Source organism: Chrysemys picta, chromosome 7, assembly GCF_011386835.1.
Source record: "Chrysemys picta bellii isolate R12L10 chromosome 7, ASM1138683v2, whole genome shotgun sequence".
NCBI lineage: Eukaryota > Metazoa > Chordata > Testudines > Emydidae > Chrysemys > Chrysemys picta.
In genome coordinates this window covers 123,277,165-123,298,612 of record NC_088797.1, presented here as the reverse complement: position 1 = coordinate 123,298,612, position 21,448 = coordinate 123,277,165, and the positions used below count along the sequence as shown (strand labels likewise).

The 21,448-nt window shown below is 48.9% G+C and overlaps 2 protein-coding genes across 4 annotated transcripts in view; one reads left to right on the top strand and one right to left on the bottom strand.

Moving 5' to 3' along the window:
• CFAP58 (cilia and flagella associated protein 58) overlaps positions 1–21,448 on the top strand; it is a 142,562-nt gene that overhangs the window by 10,726 nt on the left and 110,388 nt on the right. The gene's annotated exons all lie outside the window — the stretch shown is intronic.
• The window catches only part of ITPRIP (inositol 1,4,5-trisphosphate receptor interacting protein), a 34,375-nt gene that overhangs the window by 7,051 nt on the left and 5,876 nt on the right, over positions 1–21,448 (bottom strand). The window contains exon 1 of one of the 3 annotated variants that reach the window (XM_065552536.1): positions 5,100–6,992. The exons of the other annotated variants lie outside the window; for them this stretch is intronic. Within the exon in view, the coding sequence (XP_065408608.1) occupies positions 5,100–5,131 (32 nt within the window). The 5' untranslated portion in view covers positions 5,132–6,992. Of the gene's footprint in view, positions 1–5,099; positions 6,993–21,448 lie in introns of those variants that run through there. 3 annotated transcript variants of the gene reach the window in all.

Below are 21,448 nucleotides of genomic sequence, written 5' to 3'. Positions count from 1 at the left end.
CATAATGCACTGGGTTTGCAAACGAATGAGAGTTTAGCGCCCCAGGGGTTACTGGGAGCATGATGAATTAATGCACTGAGACTTGATATTAAAGAAATTAACTCCCAGCTTTGCTGGGCACAATCCTATTGCCTGGGCATCTACCCAACACTGAATGAAACTCCCAGAGTCCTGGCCAGCATGAACTAATATGAGTTCTTTGGGTATTTAGGGGTGGCATTTCCGTTGATTGGAGATTGATCTCTCTCTTCTCTCCATGGTGCTGGGAAGTCACTAGCTCTAACGGTCTCCTCGTTTGCCAAGTATTACCCCTGCACCTTAACACAACAGGGAAGAGTATGGTGTTTTTTAATTTCTGGTGGAACATCTGGATGCAACAGATCCATACTATGTGTGCGCATGTGAGACCGAAGGGACTCTGCTAGGAGAATAAAAGTACATTAATACAATACAATGAAAGCCAATCAGAACCTCATAACTAACTAATGTATACTATTGGGGTGGGGTGGATCCTAAGTAGGTATTGAAGTGAGCCCATTGCTGTAGCTTCTGGGCAATAATGGTAGCATGTTACGTGGTATGAGAGGCTGTCTCGTCTGTGGTACAAATTCACAAGCGGACAATCTTCATGGTTTTCTCAGTTCATACTGTAACAAATCCATGCCACCTAGAAATTCATGGTTGTGTGGCTGTGCTGCCCCCCTTACTACTCAGTGCTTTATGATAGCAGAGAGACTAGAACTCCAATCCTCCTGCTCCAGAAACACAGGCCAACATTTGAACTGAAGGAGACTCACCATTAGGTTAGCAGTATGGCGCATATGACACACAACTGAGCATTTCCACCAGTAGGGAACAGAAGTTCATAGAAATACCAGCCAGTTCATTACAGCACAACAAGTCATGAGGCAATATGGTGTCACCATAAGAGGTAACCCCTTACCCTTCCACATGAGAATACTGTACATACTAAGAGGATACCATCTTTTATTATGAAGGCACTCTTCCAATATTGTCAGCTGTCAGGCTACTCTATCCTGGCTCCCACTGAGACCACCACTAATTTAGGCATCATGACATGTGGAGCTAGCTGCTATATTGGGGTAGTGCACACTACCCTTACCCCTCTCAAGACCATATATTGCCTTAACAGAAAAGGCACGGAAAATGTGTTCAGTGGTTTCTTGTTCTACTTTCCATGTATTTCCCCAGGGCACCACATAATTAGTGACTAACTTAGACTGTAAGCACCTTACCGCTGTGTATTTCCAGAGCACCGGTGTGGTGGAAATAACACTGGATGGTGTATATTTATCCGTAAGTGGCAGCCTCTGCTCAAGAGAGGGCTGGGACAGGAATAGCAAGGGAAGGGAGAGCAAATCAGGACAGAAGGGCATTGGCAGAACTGCACAAGGGAAGCTCACACAATGCTCAAGACAATGCTAAGAGTCCCTCCCTTTCACAACCATTACATTCATTCCCAGTGTTCTTCAGCCAACACACACACACACACACACACACACACACACACACACACACACACACACACAGTCTAGAGAAGTCTGGAAATCCCAATTATTTCTCATTTTTCAGCTGCAAGTCTGGGAGGTGCAGTTACACCATGAGACTCATGCCCTGGTGTGGTTTAAAAATAAGCTGGGTCACCCCCCGTGTCTCAAAGGCTTTTTATCAGTTTGCAAGGGAAAGGCAGGAAATGCTGCCAAGTTCCTTTCCTCGGCGCTGTGCTTTTGCAGAAGTGTGTGTACATTTAGAGATAAAAAAAACCCAAAAACATGGCAGGGTGCCAGAGGCCATGCTGCTGCCTTCAGATCCCGAGTAGGGGATGGTCTACACTTAAGAGCTGTACCAGTATAACTGTGTGGGTTGGAAGAGTGATTTTTTTTAAACTGACATTGCTATACCAGTACAAGCCTAGTATAGATTCAGTTCTACCAGCATGGGTAGAATTCTACCCATATAAAAGGTGCCTTATACCAGAAATAGCTAAACCAGTGCAAAACACCTTTATACCTTATACTGCATCCACACTAGGGGGGATTGTACTGCTTTACCTATACCAGCATAATTAAAACAGGGAAACTTTCTACTGTAGTGAGGGCTTAGCCGGGTTTCAGTTACTCCAGACTGAGGTGGAGAGGGGACCAGCTCTGATACCGGCTACTAGGAACATTCCATTCCCATATCTCACCCGATGCTGCTTCCGTGAGAGAGAGAGAGAAAAATAACACACATGGGGCTGGCCCGGTAGGGCTGCCTTTTAAGTTTGCCCAGCCTGACTTCTCATTACAAGACCCTGTTTTCAGTTGCTTATCCCTTTGCCAAGTGTTAACTGTTTGGGCTGAAATTTCCTAATGAGTGTCTGACCCAGGCTGTTTTATTTTTTTGAGAGAGTTTCAGCCAAAACAGTTCAGCCATTGCTGAGAACGAGACTAGGGAAAAATACGTTGTTTTGTCCATGTTTATAAAAAAAAAAAAAAAAAAAAATCTGGTGACTTTTTTTTTTTAAAAAAAAACAGCTCTAGTGCTCCCATGCTTTGTGGCAGGGACTTGACATTTAGCAGTGGGCGCTTTGAGCCAGGGATGTGAAAATCTGCCCAAATTTGGTCAAGTTATAAGCCTTTGGGGGGAAAAAACACCTCCCCTGGGAGTTTGCAGAGTAGAGGCTTTTTAGAGCTTAACAGCTAAAATTACCAAAAGTTTTGTCCTCACTGAGCAGGCTCAAGTCTCTTTCGGCTCCCAGTATGAACAGACTCTGCATGTGCCAGCCTCCCAGAGTAACTGAGCACGGTCCGTCCCCTCACAGTGTCTGCGTGTGCCCAGGCTGCTCACGCGCCATCCCTACAGAGCACCCTCCAAACCAGGGCGACAGTGGGGAAAGCCAGACTTTCCCTGTAATGGCTGCTCTGGGCCAGGGTGAAGCCAGGCTCCAAAAGAGAGCAGGGGAAAACCTCTCTGACATCTTCCCCTCCCCCAGGCAGCATGGGGGAAGCCATCTGATTTGAACACTGAGGGGAAAGGAGCTGGACTGGGGACGGGGGAAGGAGTAGTTTGGGACAAGGAGTTTGGAAAGGGAGGGGAACTGGGACTAGAAACAAAGGTGGAGGAGGGAGAAAGGAAAGCCAGATCTGACAAGGAGCTAGAGTCTGTGAGCAGGATGGGCACTGGGTGGGCAAAAAGCCTGCAACAAGGAGCCCGGGTGGGAGGCAGGACAAGGGGAGGGGGGAAGACTAGGACTGGGACCCAATGGGGGTAAAAGATTGGACAAAGAGCTGCGGAGGGGTGAACTTGTGGGAGACTGGATGAGAAGCATGAGGAGTAGAGACTGGCATTGGGCAGGCAAGGAGAATGGGGCTGGGTAAGGGGCCAGGGAAGTGACAGGGGCAGGCTGGAAGGGCAGGGCAGAAGAGGTCAAGGTTGGGGGTGGGGGGGATGGAAGAGGCAGAATGGAACCCAGGAATCCTGAGTCTCACTACTCTCTACTCACGGCAGATATCTGTGAAGCCCACTGGCAAAGTGTGTTTCTCACCCCCCTCTAGCGCTGGTCCACATAGAGCATGACAAGCTACTACTGCAACAAAGGAGGCAGAGGTCTTACAGACAACAGCCTCCTTCACTGTGCAACCCCAGTTCGTTCTCAATCCAGAGAAATGAATGAGGCAGGGGATTGATCCTGTGGGGGGAAAGAACAGCGGGACATCCTCTAATAAAAGCATATGCACCAGGGGAATGGGAGGTGTCAAATGAAGATTACACAGACAACCGCAACTCTGGTATTTCCTAACTTTTGAGTGGTTGACTTTGCAACCTTAAGAATGTTCTTTTAATGCAGCTTTTTGGGGGTAATATTGGGATACTTAGCTCTTGCACAAAGGCAGCCAAGCATCATGCTGCTTATCGTACAGTATTGGTCACTATTCCCACCGTGCTGCCTTCGACTCCCATGGTGCTGCTCTGAGGGCTGCTGCAGCTGTGGTAGTGGGTGAGCAAGATGGGCAGGGAACCTGGTCCCAGCAGTTGAGACCACCTGCACAGAGCCCCATCTGCTTCCCCCATCCTCATCCCAGGCCTTCAGCCTGGTCCAGTCAGGTCCGTCCACCCCTCTGATAACCTGCTCACATCCCCCACTTTGAAAACCTCTGCTCTGAGAGATCTGCTCTAGCTCAAACAGGAATTAGTTCAGCAAAGTTCTGTGGCCTGTGTTATCCAGGAAGTCAGACCAGGTGATCACAGTGATCCCTTATGGCCTTAAAAATCTATGAATAAACCTAAGCATGAATGACACATTTGGAGGGCGGGGGAAGAGGTAACCATTTGTCCATCGCCCTAGTGCAGTGGTTCTCAAACTTTTGTACTGGTGACCCCTTTTACATAGCAAGCCTCTGTGACTCCCTTATACATTAAAAACACTTATTTACATATTTAACACCATTATAAATGCTGGAGGCAAAGCGGGGTTTGGTGTGGAGGCTGATAGCTCACAACCCCCCATGTAATAATCTCATGACCCCCTGAGGGGTCCCGACCCCCAGTTTGAGAACCCCTGCCCTAATGAGTGATTGAACCCACACAATCTAAAGCTTTTATTTTATTTTTTTTTAAAAGGAGAAGTTCTAGTTCTTGTGGGTTGCAGAGAAAAATCTCTGTAGGTGATCTGAGTATTAACTACTTCAGTGCTGCCTTCCTGAGTCTACTATCATCTCCTTCCAGTGCCTCTGCTGCTGCTCATAGTTTGGTCAAGCTGCAGCAGAACAAGGTTAACAAGATTGACCAGTGCCACTGCTGCTATTCAGAACCCTGTGGGCAGCTGTGAATTATCAAGACTCCACTCAGTCTCATGCTGGTGCTGAGGCACACTTGGAAGCATGCACTGGAGCTATTAATTGGGGAGGATGACTCCCAAACCTTCACAAAATGAGATTCTACCTCAATACCAGAGACTTCTTTGTCCCCCAACTGCCCTAGCAGTTCTGGAGGGGAGAGAAGAGACAGAGAGTTCTTTCTCCTTTCCAACAGCTAGCACTTCAAACTTAGACCCTTATTGGCTAGAGGCTGATACAGAAGATAAAGACCCCACTTACACAATGCCCAGGGTCAGTACCCTGGTAAACATGCCAGCATGTCCTCTTCCCAGCCGCTGGTGGCAGGGTAGTTGGGACTTCTTCCGAGGGTGTCACCGTTGGGCTTTCCTGTTGGAACCTCCCCTCTTTTGTCTCTACCTCTGAGCTGGTAGGTTTAAGTCCCCCACCTAGTAAATGCCCAGTACATTCTTCCAAGCTCCGAGTATCATCATCAGACTGGAGTCAGCTTGCAGAACCAGGTCCCAAGTTGGCGTCTCACAGAAGCCGCTGCACATCAAAATCAGGGTGAGACAAGCCTCAAGGTTCATCAAAACAGACTCTCCATTTCATGAGGTGGGGCAGTGCCATGGCAGGTCACGCTGGCGCTGTACTGTGCTCTGGGGGAGGGTGCGGCTGCTCTTTTGGCCTGGGATAGATTAGATACAACCGCCAAAACCCAAGTGCTGAAACACACTGAGAACTCTAATATTTATAAATGCATTCCCACCCTACCCATGCTTGTCAGCTGGCTAAGTGCATCAGTTATAACAAAGCAGCAGCACCTGTGTAGTGCGTTCCGGTCTGCTTGAGGGTAGCACCTAGCACAGACCCTGGGTGGGGGAAGGGGGGATGTTTATCTAGTTTCTATCACTCAGGGCGATAAAACCTCCATCACTGAGAGTTCTGCCAGTGCTGAAGTGAGAAGTGCCAGAATTGTACTGAGCAATGGAGATCTGGGAGGACTTCCCACTCTGCTACCAGCTGGTACTTGCACAGGAACATAGGCACTGCCATCCTGAATACTGCCAAAGCAGAGAATAAACAGGGCTGATGACCTGGGAAAGGGATAACATGCTGTGAGGAACTCTTGGTTAAACCGGCGATAGTTTGTGCTGTTCTTGTGGCTCCTGGGAATGAACTCTCTTGGGAAGCATGCTGTACACCAGTCCTGTCGGCTACTAGCACTTGATAGAAGAGAGGATACTACAGCTAATGCATGTGCTCTGGTTTGCTTTTGCTCACATTATGTTCATTTAGCGCTGGAGAAAGTTGCCGGATTTCCATTCCCAGCACAATCCTCCCCATCCTTCTCTTTATCCACAGAACAAGTACATCATGGGTGGTGGCAGGGGAGGGAGTGGAAGGGATCTATCTCCATGGCCCACTCAGTCTTTGGCTTCTCTAACAAGGCTGCCAATGAAGAAGGACCAATTCGTGCCATTGGTCTGTGATGTGGACTTCTGTGCCCTGGGAACTGGCCCAGCTCTCACCTGCCAGCTCTTCGCATAGATTGCCGAAGAGGCACCACTGAGCTATACTGGTGACCCAGAGAAGAGCTCTATATCCCACTACCGGTGCCAGGCAGAGACATCCAGTGCCCCTTGGATGGCTATTCTTAAAACAAGATACTTTGGAAAGCCTCAAGTTAAGCCCTGCTGCAGGGGACAACTTTCACGGTAGGTTAGTTTTAAGAGACCAGTCAACTCTGAGTCCATTTAACACAGAACCAATATTAAATTTGTATTACACCTGCTAAAATTAACATCACTACAACCATCAGAACTTCCACCCCGCTTCACGGATATTAAATCTCACCCACTCTTTGCAGAATCCTGTCACCCCCATTTCACAGCTGGGGAAGCAAATGACCAGAGAGATTAAGGGACTTGCCAGAGGGGACACAGCAGGTCAGCAGACAAAAATAGACCCCAAGAGTGCTTTTTATCCGGTCCCTTGCTCAGTGCCTCCTTCCATGATGCACTGCCTCACAAAACATGAAACTGAAGGCCTACACCTGCCCTCAGATATTCACTTGTGCATCTCTGCTGCGCAGTAGTCAGCTACTGCCCTGGTTCAGTAGTTCTGATTTTTAACGTCTCAAAAATAAACCCACCACAACCAAGCAAGAAAAGAAACACTAGTAGGTGGATCACTGTAGAGAGAGAGAGAAAAATAACACACATGGGGCTGGCCCGGTAGGGCTGCCTTTTAAGTTTGCCCAGCCTGACTTCTCATTACAAGACCCTGTTTTCAGTTGCTTATCCCTTTGCCAAGTGTTAACTGTTTGGGCTGAAATTTCCTAATGAGTGTCTGACCCAGGCTGTTTTATTTTTTTGAGAGAGTTTCAGCCAAAACAGTTCAGCCATTGCTGAGAACGAGACTAGGGAAAAATACGTTGTTTTGTCCATGTTTATAAAAAAAAAAAAAAAAAAAAATCTGGTGACTTTTTTTTTTTAAAAAAAAACAGCTCTAGTGCTCCCATGCTTTGTGGCAGGGACTTGACATTTAGCAGTGGGCGCTTTGAGCCAGGGATGTGAAAATCTGCCCAAATTTGGTCAAGTTATAAGCCTTTGGGGGGAAAAAACACCTCCCCTGGGAGTTTGCAGAGTAGAGGCTTTTTAGAGCTTAACAGCTAAAATTACCAAAAGTTTTGTCCTCACTGAGCAGGCTCAAGTCTCTTTCGGCTCCCAGTATGAACAGACTCTGCATGTGCCAGCCTCCCAGAGTAACTGAGCACGGTCCGTCCCCTCACAGTGTCTGCGTGTGCCCAGGCTGCTCACGCGCCATCCCTACAGAGCACCCTCCAAACCAGGGCGACAGTGGGGAAAGCCAGACTTTCCCTGTAATGGCTGCTCTGGGCCAGGGTGAAGCCAGGCTCCAAAAGAGAGCAGGGGAAAACCTCTCTGACATCTTCCCCTCCCCCAGGCAGCATGGGGGAAGCCATCTGATTTGAACACTGAGGGGAAAGGAGCTGGACTGGGGACGGGGGAAGGAGTAGTTTGGGACAAGGAGTTTGGAAAGGGAGGGGAACTGGGACTAGAAACAAAGGTGGAGGAGGGAGAAAGGAAAGCCAGATCTGACAAGGAGCTAGAGTCTGTGAGCAGGATGGGCACTGGGTGGGCAAAAAGCCTGCAACAAGGAGCCCGGGTGGGAGGCAGGACAAGGGGAGGGGGGAAGACTAGGACTGGGACCCAATGGGGGTAAAAGATTGGACAAAGAGCTGCGGAGGGGTGAACTTGTGGGAGACTGGATGAGAAGCATGAGGAGTAGAGACTGGCATTGGGCAGGCAAGGAGAATGGGGCTGGGTAAGGGGCCAGGGAAGTGACAGGGGCAGGCTGGAAGGGCAGGGCAGAAGAGGTCAAGGTTGGGGGTGGGGGGGATGGAAGAGGCAGAATGGAACCCAGGAATCCTGAGTCTCACTACTCTCTACTCACGGCAGATATCTGTGAAGCCCACTGGCAAAGTGTGTTTCTCACCCCCCTCTAGCGCTGGTCCACATAGAGCATGACAAGCTACTACTGCAACAAAGGAGGCAGAGGTCTTACAGACAACAGCCTCCTTCACTGTGCAACCCCAGTTCGTTCTCAATCCAGAGAAATGAATGAGGCAGGGGATTGATCCTGTGGGGGGAAAGAACAGCGGGACATCCTCTAATAAAAGCATATGCACCAGGGGAATGGGAGGTGTCAAATGAAGATTACACAGACAACCGCAACTCTGGTATTTCCTAACTTTTGAGTGGTTGACTTTGCAACCTTAAGAATGTTCTTTTAATGCAGCTTTTTGGGGGTAATATTGGGATACTTAGCTCTTGCACAAAGGCAGCCAAGCATCATGCTGCTTATCGTACAGTATTGGTCACTATTCCCACCGTGCTGCCTTCGACTCCCATGGTGCTGCTCTGAGGGCTGCTGCAGCTGTGGTAGTGGGTGAGCAAGATGGGCAGGGAACCTGGTCCCAGCAGTTGAGACCACCTGCACAGAGCCCCATCTGCTTCCCCCATCCTCATCCCAGGCCTTCAGCCTGGTCCAGTCAGGTCCGTCCACCCCTCTGATAACCTGCTCACATCCCCCACTTTGAAAACCTCTGCTCTGAGAGATCTGCTCTAGCTCAAACAGGAATTAGTTCAGCAAAGTTCTGTGGCCTGTGTTATCCAGGAAGTCAGACCAGGTGATCACAGTGATCCCTTATGGCCTTAAAAATCTATGAATAAACCTAAGCATGAATGACACATTTGGAGGGCGGGGGAAGAGGTAACCATTTGTCCATCGCCCTAGTGCAGTGGTTCTCAAACTTTTGTACTGGTGACCCCTTTTACATAGCAAGCCTCTGTGACTCCCTTATACATTAAAAACACTTATTTACATATTTAACACCATTATAAATGCTGGAGGCAAAGCGGGGTTTGGTGTGGAGGCTGATAGCTCACAACCCCCCATGTAATAATCTCATGACCCCCTGAGGGGTCCCGACCCCCAGTTTGAGAACCCCTGCCCTAATGAGTGATTGAACCCACACAATCTAAAGCTTTTATTTTATTTTTTTTTAAAAGGAGAAGTTCTAGTTCTTGTGGGTTGCAGAGAAAAATCTCTGTAGGTGATCTGAGTATTAACTACTTCAGTGCTGCCTTCCTGAGTCTACTATCATCTCCTTCCAGTGCCTCTGCTGCTGCTCATAGTTTGGTCAAGCTGCAGCAGAACAAGGTTAACAAGATTGACCAGTGCCACTGCTGCTATTCAGAACCCTGTGGGCAGCTGTGAATTATCAAGACTCCACTCAGTCTCATGCTGGTGCTGAGGCACACTTGGAAGCATGCACTGGAGCTATTAATTGGGGAGGATGACTCCCAAACCTTCACAAAATGAGATTCTACCTCAATACCAGAGACTTCTTTGTCCCCCAACTGCCCTAGCAGTTCTGGAGGGGAGAGAAGAGACAGAGAGTTCTTTCTCCTTTCCAACAGCTAGCACTTCAAACTTAGACCCTTATTGGCTAGAGGCTGATACAGAAGATAAAGACCCCACTTACACAATGCCCAGGGTCAGTACCCTGGTAAACATGCCAGCATGTCCTCTTCCCAGCCGCTGGTGGCAGGGTAGTTGGGACTTCTTCCGAGGGTGTCACCGTTGGGCTTTCCTGTTGGAACCTCCCCTCTTTTGTCTCTACCTCTGAGCTGGTAGGTTTAAGTCCCCCACCTAGTAAATGCCCAGTACATTCTTCCAAGCTCCGAGTATCATCATCAGACTGGAGTCAGCTTGCAGAACCAGGTCCCAAGTTGGCGTCTCACAGAAGCCGCTGCACATCAAAATCAGGGTGAGACAAGCCTCAAGGTTCATCAAAACAGACTCTCCATTTCATGAGGTGGGGCAGTGCCATGGCAGGTCACGCTGGCGCTGTACTGTGCTCTGGGGGAGGGTGCGGCTGCTCTTTTGGCCTGGGATAGATTAGATACAACCGCCAAAACCCAAGTGCTGAAACACACTGAGAACTCTAATATTTATAAATGCATTCCCACCCTACCCATGCTTGTCAGCTGGCTAAGTGCATCAGTTATAACAAAGCAGCAGCACCTGTGTAGTGCGTTCCGGTCTGCTTGAGGGTAGCACCTAGCACAGACCCTGGGTGGGGGAAGGGGGGATGTTTATCTAGTTTCTATCACTCAGGGCGATAAAACCTCCATCACTGAGAGTTCTGCCAGTGCTGAAGTGAGAAGTGCCAGAATTGTACTGAGCAATGGAGATCTGGGAGGACTTCCCACTCTGCTACCAGCTGGTACTTGCACAGGAACATAGGCACTGCCATCCTGAATACTGCCAAAGCAGAGAATAAACAGGGCTGATGACCTGGGAAAGGGATAACATGCTGTGAGGAACTCTTGGTTAAACCGGCGATAGTTTGTGCTGTTCTTGTGGCTCCTGGGAATGAACTCTCTTGGGAAGCATGCTGTACACCAGTCCTGTCGGCTACTAGCACTTGATAGAAGAGAGGATACTACAGCTAATGCATGTGCTCTGGTTTGCTTTTGCTCACATTATGTTCATTTAGCGCTGGAGAAAGTTGCCGGATTTCCATTCCCAGCACAATCCTCCCCATCCTTCTCTTTATCCACAGAACAAGTACATCATGGGTGGTGGCAGGGGAGGGAGTGGAAGGGATCTATCTCCATGGCCCACTCAGTCTTTGGCTTCTCTAACAAGGCTGCCAATGAAGAAGGACCAATTCGTGCCATTGGTCTGTGATGTGGACTTCTGTGCCCTGGGAACTGGCCCAGCTCTCACCTGCCAGCTCTTCGCATAGATTGCCGAAGAGGCACCACTGAGCTATACTGGTGACCCAGAGAAGAGCTCTATATCCCACTACCGGTGCCAGGCAGAGACATCCAGTGCCCCTTGGATGGCTATTCTTAAAACAAGATACTTTGGAAAGCCTCAAGTTAAGCCCTGCTGCAGGGGACAACTTTCACGGTAGGTTAGTTTTAAGAGACCAGTCAACTCTGAGTCCATTTAACACAGAACCAATATTAAATTTGTATTACACCTGCTAAAATTAACATCACTACAACCATCAGAACTTCCACCCCGCTTCACGGATATTAAATCTCACCCACTCTTTGCAGAATCCTGTCACCCCCATTTCACAGCTGGGGAAGCAAATGACCAGAGAGATTAAGGGACTTGCCAGAGGGGACACAGCAGGTCAGCAGACAAAAATAGACCCCAAGAGTGCTTTTTATCCGGTCCCTTGCTCAGTGCCTCCTTCCATGATGCACTGCCTCACAAAACATGAAACTGAAGGCCTACACCTGCCCTCAGATATTCACTTGTGCATCTCTGCTGCGCAGTAGTCAGCTACTGCCCTGGTTCAGTAGTTCTGATTTTTAACGTCTCAAAAATAAACCCACCACAACCAAGCAAGAAAAGAAACACTAGTAGGTGGATCACTGTAGGGTCAAGATTTTCTTTTAAAAAATATATATATATATTTTATAAAAATCATCCCTGCTCTATCTATCCCGATCTTTGGTATGCTACAATAAATGTGTTAGTCTCTAAGGTGCCACAAGTACTCCTATTCTTTATAAGGCCTCCGTTACTGTTATATCTAAAGACTGCGAGAATAAATACACTGATTGCTTCACAATACCCCTGAGAGTTATCCCCATTGCACAGACAGGGAATCGATGCACAGAGAGGCTAAGCGACTTGTCCAAGGTCAAACAGGAAGACTATGGCAGAGCAGGGAATTGAACCGGAGTCTCCTGAGTGCAAGACTAATGCCCTAATCCCCAGGCCACCTTTCTTGTCTCCAGACCCACCCCTCTTACTCCAACACTCGATTCCCCGCCCCAGCACAATATTTAAGGGGGAGAAAGGAGAGACAAGACAACTCCTTCTCAACGCCCCTCTCTCCCCCCCCCCCACAGGAGGCCAGAACGTTGCCTTGGAAACCCCACCCCCAATTAGATGCTCAGCCATGGGATAACTTTGTCTGCCAAGGATACTTGTCTGGTAACTATTGTTTTGCCATTTGATTGACAGCACTGTTGCCTTCAGGAGGTCTATGAACATCCTGCCTGGGGCAGACTCCGAGTGCCAAAGGGGTCAGTCGCACGGCCAGAGTTGGGCGTCCTGCCGCAGACAGTTCGGAAGTGATGTTTTTCTCCCCCAGTAGCACAATCCGATATTTTCATGGAAATTTTGATGTTCATCCTGGACGCAGGACAAGGCAGCCCCTCCTTCCCCTAAACAGACTGACTCAGACGCTAATCCGGCTCTGCTATTTGCTCTAACAGAGCCCAGGCAGCTCCAGGAAGTCACCCTTTCAAAAGGGAACAGTCCCAGACATACATTTTAATAGCTTCCATTACAAGAATAAAACCCATAGACGAGACAGCGGATTTCTTTTGACTCAAGCAGAGAACACTCACTCACTCAGGAGCACGTGGCCAAACCCCAGAGAACCGTGCTACCTGTTGGATTTTCGATCCAATGCACAATCTCACCATCACATGCGCAATCTATCGAGGTATTGCCAACTCACCATGGCATCTAGGCACCATTTGCACCAGCAGAAGTGCCACTATGTCCTCCTGTGCAATTATTAATTATTTGTACTGAGGTAGCTCCCAGGAGCCCTAGTCAAGGACCAAGACCTTATTATGCTAGGCACTGTACAGACAGAAGAAAAAGACAGTCCCTGCCCCAAAGAGTTTACAATCCAAGTATAAGACCAGAGACCATAGGTCAGGGGTGGGCAAACTACGGCCCGCAGGCCAGATCCGGCCCGCGCCCCCTGTGGTCCCGCGGGCCCCGCACCGCTCTCAGAAGCGGTCAGCACCATGTCCCTGTGGCCCAGGGGCGGGAGGGGGCAGAGGGCTCCGGGCCTTGCCCTTGTCTCCAGGCACCACACCCCACAGCTCCCATTGGCCAGGAACGGGGAACCGTGGCCAATGGGAGCTTCGGGGGTGGTTCCTGGAGGCGTGGCAAGGGCAGTGCGCGGAGCTCAGTGCCCCCTTCCCCCAGGGGCCGCGCAGGGACATAGAGCGCGCCACTGCCACCCCGGAGCCTGAACCCCTCTTGCACCCCACCCCCCAACTCCCTGCCCTGAGCCCCCGGCCGCACCCCGCACTCCGCCTGCACCCAATGGCGGATTAATAATTTTGCTGCCCCTAGGCCGGGAAATAATTGCCGCCCTGGCCCCGCCCCCATTCCAACCTCCTCCCCAAAGTCCCCGCCCCAACTCCTCCCTCTCCCTTCCCCTATTGGATCCCTTCCCAAAATCCCTGCCCCCAGCCCTGCCTCTTCCCCCATCGTGCGCGGCGTTCCCCCTCCTCCCTGCCCTGCGAAACAGCTGTTTCACGGTGCAACCACTGGGAGGGGAGAGAAACAGGACATGGCGGCGCGCTTGTAGAGGAGGCGGAGGTGAGCTGGAGCAGGGGGGCGGGGCGCAGAGGGGAGCTTCCGCCCCTGCAAATTTGCCGCCCTAGGCCTAGGCCTTGTCAGTCTAGCCAATAATACAGAGCTGCCTGCACCCCAACCTCCTGCCCTGAGCCCCCTCCTGCAGTCTGCACCCCTCCTGCACCCCAACTCCCTGCCCCGAGCTCCCTCCCACAGTCCACACCCCTGCCCTGAGCCCCCTCCTGCACTCCGCACCTCTCCTGCACTCTAACCCCCTTCCCTGAGCCCCCTCATACACTCCACACCCCTCCTCTGCCCCAATCCCTTGCCCTGAGCTCATTCCTGCACACCACACCCCCTCCCACACCCTGCACTCCCTCCCGCACCCCCTGCCCCGCAAACAATTTCCCACCCAGATGTGGCCCTTGGCCCAAAAAGTTTGCCCACCTCTGCCATAGGTGGATAAAGACAGATGGGAGAGTGCAAGGACACAATATTAGTGTAACAGGCAGCGGTCTTAGCACACCAGCTGTTTAGTTGAGTTGCGGATTTTTCGACTGTGGCCTGCTAACCAGAACGGAGCAGGCTAGCAGAGACACATGTTGCAAGAAGGCTCAGCTCCCCAGAAAGCTCTCAGGATGATTTTTATAGCATTTCACTGTGCTGCGCGTCTACAACCTCTACGCGACACACACAGACGGTGGGGCAGGAAGTCGTGTGCCGCTCCCACCCATCCCGACAACGTATTCTGTTGTTGTAGAGTCACTGCCAGACAACATCTTGGCTTGGCTTTTTAAGTCACATACATTCGTGCTGTTGATCTAGAACAATTCGAACTTTTACAATTAGGCCAAAAACTTTTGACCCACTGGCCTGGACAGCTCCCCCTTTAGTTCACTGAATTGGACAGAAGTGATCACAACAGCCAGTCAGTCATCCTCACCTCATGCAATCTTTCATCCGCACAGATGGTAGCAAGTTACAGCAACCCCCTGCTGTTTTATTGGCTGGCCCCGTAACAGTAGCTGCATGGAAAGGGCAATGCCATTGCACACATGCTCCCCATCTCCAGTTTGATGTCCATATTGTGACCCATTAAGGACATTTCTCCCCTGATCTCCCTCTTCTGCCCTAGTCCACCCTGTAGGCAGCAACAGCTGATATCCGGCATGCAAGGTAGTCTCATGGCAGGGGAAGGGAAACACAGCCTGCATTAGGAATACATAGAGAGGGCCCAATTGCCCAAAGCTTCTACAGAGAATCTCTCCCCGCTCCTGCAATTCTTAACAAGGAAAAAAGTCAACCCTGCCATAAAAGTTAAACAAGTGTTAACGGTTACGCCGGCTCCCCCAGCATCCAGAACTTTCCCACCCATGTCTATGGGTACTGGCAATATGGAAGATTTAGAGCTCCTATTTCTTCCATCCCTGTCACCACCTCCTATTTTTATACTAGCTAGAAGTAGGACGATACTGCATTGACTATGGTGGTGTGAATCTCTGCATTAAGGGCCTGATCCAAAGCCTAGTGAAGCCATTGGAAAGATGCCCATTGTCGTCACTGCTGTTTGGATCAGAGCCCAGAGGCAGGGACTGAGAATTACACGGGCCCAAGACCTTCTGCATCAAATTGAGTCCTGAAACAGGACAAGATAGCACACTTAGATCAGGGGCCCTGCAATAATTTTAAGGGTCCAATACCTTGCTAATAAACAGTGCTCAAAATGAAGGCTGGCACGGGTGCTTTGCGAGATATGGAACTTTTTAAAGGTCACATTATCTCAATAACCATTTGCAGTTGTTTCTCCTCAATCATTTGAATTCCAACTTACACTGACCACACTGACCACTGTGGCAAGAACCATTACAACAGGAAACCAATGCTTTATCCTGAAAGGAGAACTGGAATCCCAACTTACAAAATGGTATCAAAAAATCTCAACTCCTCTTCAAGCATTATATACCTGCTAAAATAACTAGTCAGAATCTGATTGTTAGAGTCCTGCTGCAGCTGACATGAAGGGGTAAGCACGCTAGTAAATAGGAGAGATGAGATTTTAAGATCTGATGGGCTAATTTCCTCTCTCACTGATTACACACCAGTGTAACTGCATTGACTTCAGTGGAGTTGTTTCCCAATAGAAGTGTGTGTGTAAAATCAGGCCCTGATATCGTATTGCCTAGTCCCCTGCTAACCTATTGGAGGAACAGTGCCAATGCTTTCAGGAGCAGTAATCTTTTCCAAATTCTCATCCCGGATCAGTGATCATAAACCCAGAAAACAGACAAATATGTTGGCTAAAGAATAGTTTAATCAGTAAGAATGAGAAGATAAAATAAGCAAGCTTGCAAGTAAACAAGATAACCCTTCCCCCACACAATTTCATTCAGCTTCTGCACCCTGAGCCATCAGCTCCTAGTCAATTTCACATGGTGGAGTGGCACAGGGCACACCTATTGCAAAAGGTGCCAGGAGTTATCTGGAAAACTTGGACAATTTCCTCCTTTCAATTCCCACCGCCACAAATCCTTTCACTTTCCCCTTCCCTGAGTGTTTCATAAAATAAATGTTGGAAAAGGAAGCTGTGCAAGGAATCGTTCGCAGGAGAGAAGAGATGTGACACGCATTGCCATGGTGAAAACACTGAATACAAGGGCGTGCTAGCATTTGGGTTATTAGGCCACGTGTTTCTTGTTAGGGACATGTCTGTGGTGAATATGAACACTCGCTTCCTTTATAAATAGGAGTGCATGAAAGGAGGGCTTTGTTCAGAAGCCCAAGGATACGCCCCCGCTGTAGTTTAAAGGCTAATTTACAGCACCATGGGAATGATGCGTCATTACTTCAGGTTCCTCGCCAGTGGGCCCAAAATCCACATTACCAGGGCGGCCTCTGAGCTCGGTTTAAGAGTACAAGCTACCACTCCAGGTGGGAGACCAGAATTCAACAGTTTCCAGGACTAGGAGTGCATGTAGGACTGAGCCAGAAATCCACATTCCAAAGGTCTGTATGATTCCAATCAAGTCCCTAGTATTTTACATTTTCTCCAGTAGCCGCTTCTGAGTTAGACACCACAACCACCAACTTCTGAGTGTCTGAAGCAACAGCTTATCAATAAGAAGCTAGAATGCAGGTCAGCCAATCTCAGTAGAGAATGTCTTTAGAACTCTTAACTCCAGCATCAAACAGAAGCCTGGCTTTAGTGCTTTAACCATCAGGCTGCACATACCGGACTCCCAGGTTAAAATCCTGGTAAAACCTTCGGACGTTGCTTTAGTACCAGGCAGGTTTATTATGCAAGAAGGCCTTACAAGAGAGAGGGACAAATTTTCAGTTGATGTAAATACACAACATCATTGCCTTCTTACACCAGCTAAAGATCAGCCAATTGATCCCATGTGCTCTAGATATATAGAGCTCACAGCTATTCATGCAAGGACCGAGGTCAAATTCTTCCCTTCCCACCCCAGTCTGTAACTCCAGAAGTGGCTGCATTTCAGTGATGCCTTGTGTTAGACGGATAAAATTTCAAAATGGCCAAAGTCTACTTTTGAAATTTTTTTACCCTTAATGGGTATGTATGTCTACACACATCCCTCCATAGAAAAAGCTATATTAAGAACATTAAAGTTAGCACTCAAGGTAGGCAATAATGCCAATTTAAGATCGCCCAAGTACCCTTAATTCTGTCTCTCAGGTCTATAAATCACATTCTTTACATGACCGCTGTTTCTCAAGAGAGAATATCATCCAATTTCGTCTACATTCCAACATATTCACACAGCATCTATGTTCTATTTCCTTCTCATAATGGACCAGTGGGTCTTTACTAATTTACTCTTTACAAGGATAACTTCTTTAGTCTCTATGGGCCAGTCTGTGAAACCTCATTCCCCACTGCTAAGCAGTCACTCACCTAAGCCATGATCCCGATGAATTCAGTGGGACTACACAAGTGAGTTAACTGCTCAGTGGTAGTCAGAGTTGGTCTGGCCCTACGGGATTTAATTTTCATTGTTTGTCTGAAGCGATGTATCAGATATTTTAGGCTAGAAGCACCACCATTCCTTGGTGCAATTCAGGGCAGGAGGTAGTTAACTACAGAGCTAGCTTACCTGAAAATGTAGGGCTTGACCACTCCCTGTTTCTGCTTGGGTAAAGGAACCCCAACCCTATTCTTGCATGCTCAGGAAGGCTACATTCATTTGCCTTTGCAACGTGATCATCACTTGGGCTAGAAAATGCATTTAAAAAAAAAAGAGCTAAAATTCTGCAGAAACAGGTGTCGTTGGCTCTTGTTCTCCCTAAAGCAAGCGTTCCACTCACCAAAGGGGAGTGGATTTTTTCCAAGCTGTGCATGTGGCAATGCGGTGCATAAAATGTTCTCTCGCTGCATATACTGAAAGAGCATCTTTGCCCCAGGTAAAAATCTCATTGATATGAGTAATGTGCTGGCTCAACCAGAAAAGTGACTTCCAAAAAGGGGTAATAATGAAAAACGGGAGAGCCCGTTTATGTGCAGGAAGCGGCTACAGGCAAGAAGGCAAGTGCTCTAACTCTCAGAGCTTTGATCTTGGCAGATGGGAAGAGTGTGCCCAGGAATGCTTTTGGAAAACTGCTTTGCTGGCATCAGAACAGCCATTCCAACCAAAGACCAGGAGGGGGGACCCCCTCTCACAAGACTGGATCCAAAAAACCACATGAGACAACATGGTATCAGCAACCAGCCAAGAGTAATTCCAGACAGAGTGCCAAACATTAACAATCTTCCCTTTTCTGCACACACAAGCCGAGACCGTTTCCAAATTAAGGTCCTATATAAAATCCATCTTGTTATTGCTTTTCCAGGTGGGTTTTGCTGATTCAGTTCATCTCCTGGTGGTATTAGCAGACAACCCAAGAGTCCAGATTTCCATTTAAAAATAACAAAACATCATTACCAAAAAAGCAACCCATAATGTTTTTCCTACAGCATTGCTCATTAGTATTTTAAAGGAGATTTACTTACTGTCAAGTGTGACAGCTCCAAAAAGTGAAAGCCCTTCTAGTATCATCATAGAATGTCAGGGTTGGAAGGGACCTCAGGAGGTCATCTAGTCCAACTCCCTGCTCAAAGCAGGGCTAATTCCCAGACACATTTTTGCTCCAGATCCCTAAATGCCCCCCTCCTCAAGGATTGAACTCACACCCCTGGGTTTAGCAGGCCAATACTCAAACCACTGAGCTATCCCTCCCCCATCATCCCTGTGGAAGCAGCATTTTTTATTTCCAGATCACCTCTGGAAACGAATACTTTGCCTGAAGCACTTGCCAGCTAAAGATCTCAAGGTGCTTTACATACATTCACTAAACTTCATATTATTACCTCTATGCTGTAGAGAAGAGACATTTCCCTCTCCTCCCCCCCCCACCTCGCTGCCCCCAGAAATGCAGCTAGCTAGGGCATGGAATTCTGCATAATATAAAGAGAACTGAAGAAGAAGAACTGCAAGTTAAGAGGGGGAAGTTAGATCGACACAATGCAGTTACCATAGCTGGAAATCAGTCAGGGCACAGATTGTTACAAAGAGTTGTGCAGCAAACGATCCACAGGTCCAGAGCCACAGAGGTATTCAATGGAAGTTAGGAAATACTGTTGTGGCTCTGGACCTATAGTGACCAGTTATAATCAGCTTTGAAGGGAAGTCCACAGCAGTGGGAAAAGCCCAACTCCTTTGACTGGCCACCCAAATCCGATCACAGGTTTGTTGCAGTCAAACGCACATGCAGGTGAGGGAAATCCCTTGGCAGACTCCTTTCTCACTGATCATCCCCTACTTTTAAAGAAGTTTAATGCTTATGAAGAGGGCCAAATTAGCACCAAGAGAGACAGAGGTCTAAGAGGGGTGGATGATTTTATACCATTGCCGGTGCATGCTAGTTGTTTCACCAAAGGCACCTACCTGCCCTAAAGAGCTTACACGAGCTAGAAAAGCTTAGTGGGGGGATTGGTTGATTTCAGCAAGTAGCAGGAGAAGGTAGATAAGAGAGGTAAGGGGAGCAGAAAGCATGAATGGATACCGAGCAACAACGCAGGAAAGGATCCACCATGATCTTTTATAGGGAGGAAGAGAGGGATGCTCTGGCTGGACTTTTTTGACGTCAGAGACTTAGGAAGTTACACTTCAGAGAAATGATGTAGACAGGTGATTGGCCATGTCCATTAGTTAAATATGAGTCATTCAAACAGTGCTCAGCTGTTCCATTCTGTGCCGGCCACCGGGGGAGGGGAAGGCAGTGGCATAGCTATTTCTCAAATCAGATAATAAGCACGGTGCTCAGGTTAGGAGGTCTTGCGATCCAAAGCCTAAGTCAGTCAACGGGAGCCCTCCTATGGGCCTTGGATCAGGCCCTTCAAGGGCTAAATATTAGATCACCGTGTCCCCTTCTTTTCTGTAGTTACAGGGGTCACCCTCACTTTAATCTGGCAGTAACCGCAGGGGGAGACGGTAAGGAGGAGAGACATGAATTTAGAAGAGCCTGCCGTGCATCGGATCCCAATGAGAAAGCACAGGAGCACGAGAGCGAAGAGCCTCTCTTTACTATTCGACAGCGATCGCTAGGGATGGGGGCCATGAAGGGAGTCGACGGGGCAGTGCTGAGCATCATGGCGTCAACTTTTAGGTATCTAGAGGGGGAAAAAAAAGCACAGGAACAACACAGGGATCCACAAAGCCTGAGCTGGGCGCCTTGGCTCCCTATGCAGCGAATGGGGAGAGAGAGAGAGGCACCTCCGACCAAGATCCACAAAAGCCAGCACGCTAGGCAGGGAGCTGCCTACACTAGCCACTGGGAGATACGGAGGAGAGGGGTGTGTCCTAACCTCGGACACTCTCTCTAGCTCCTGGCTTCAGGGAGGTGCCTCTCTCTGCTTGTGGAGCCGTGCACGGGAACCAGCTGCCTGGAGTCCGATGGCTTAGATGCCTCAGGTGTTTCTTGCAGGAACGAGTTAGTGGACTGCCTCACCCCATACCAAACCGTCGGGGGGTGGCGAGGGGGCTGGCTTATAACTCCTATCCCAGTAGTTGGAGCACTTAGCTGGGCTGTAGGCGACCCAGGTTCAACTCCCCCCTGTCTACCAGAGGGGGAGAAAGATTTAAAGAGGAGTTCTCCTACACCTCTCAGGGGAGTGCGCCCATGACTGGGCTATTCTGATGTGGGGCTCCCTCACCCTCTCCTGTGGAAGCTGTTCCCGTGTGGCTAAATAGTGAAAGAGTGATTTGGAGCAAGGGAACTGGACTGAGGGTCTCCCAACTCCCAGGTGGATGTCCAGACCACTGGTCTACAGCATCTCTCTGTAGCTCAATGACTAGTTAAGTATTTATCCACATTGGGCCAGAGCGAGAAAATGATTTTGCACTGAATGGGACCTACTCCCCTCTGAGCACACCTACTGGGTCTGGCTCAGCACAATTTAGGCAGCCAAATGCCATGCCTATCTTCCCCTGGTTCATTAACCGCTATGGGGCTGGGGTGGGAGATAGATGCCCAGACGCCTAGAGGAAAGCAGCAATGTACACACCCAGAAGCAGAACCACAGGCATGTAGGGAACTTGGAAAATCTAGGTGCGGAGTAAATTTAGGCACCTACCGGGTTTGGCAGGAGTCCCGTGGATTGCAGCAGAGCTAAAACTTGGACATAAAGGCCTCAG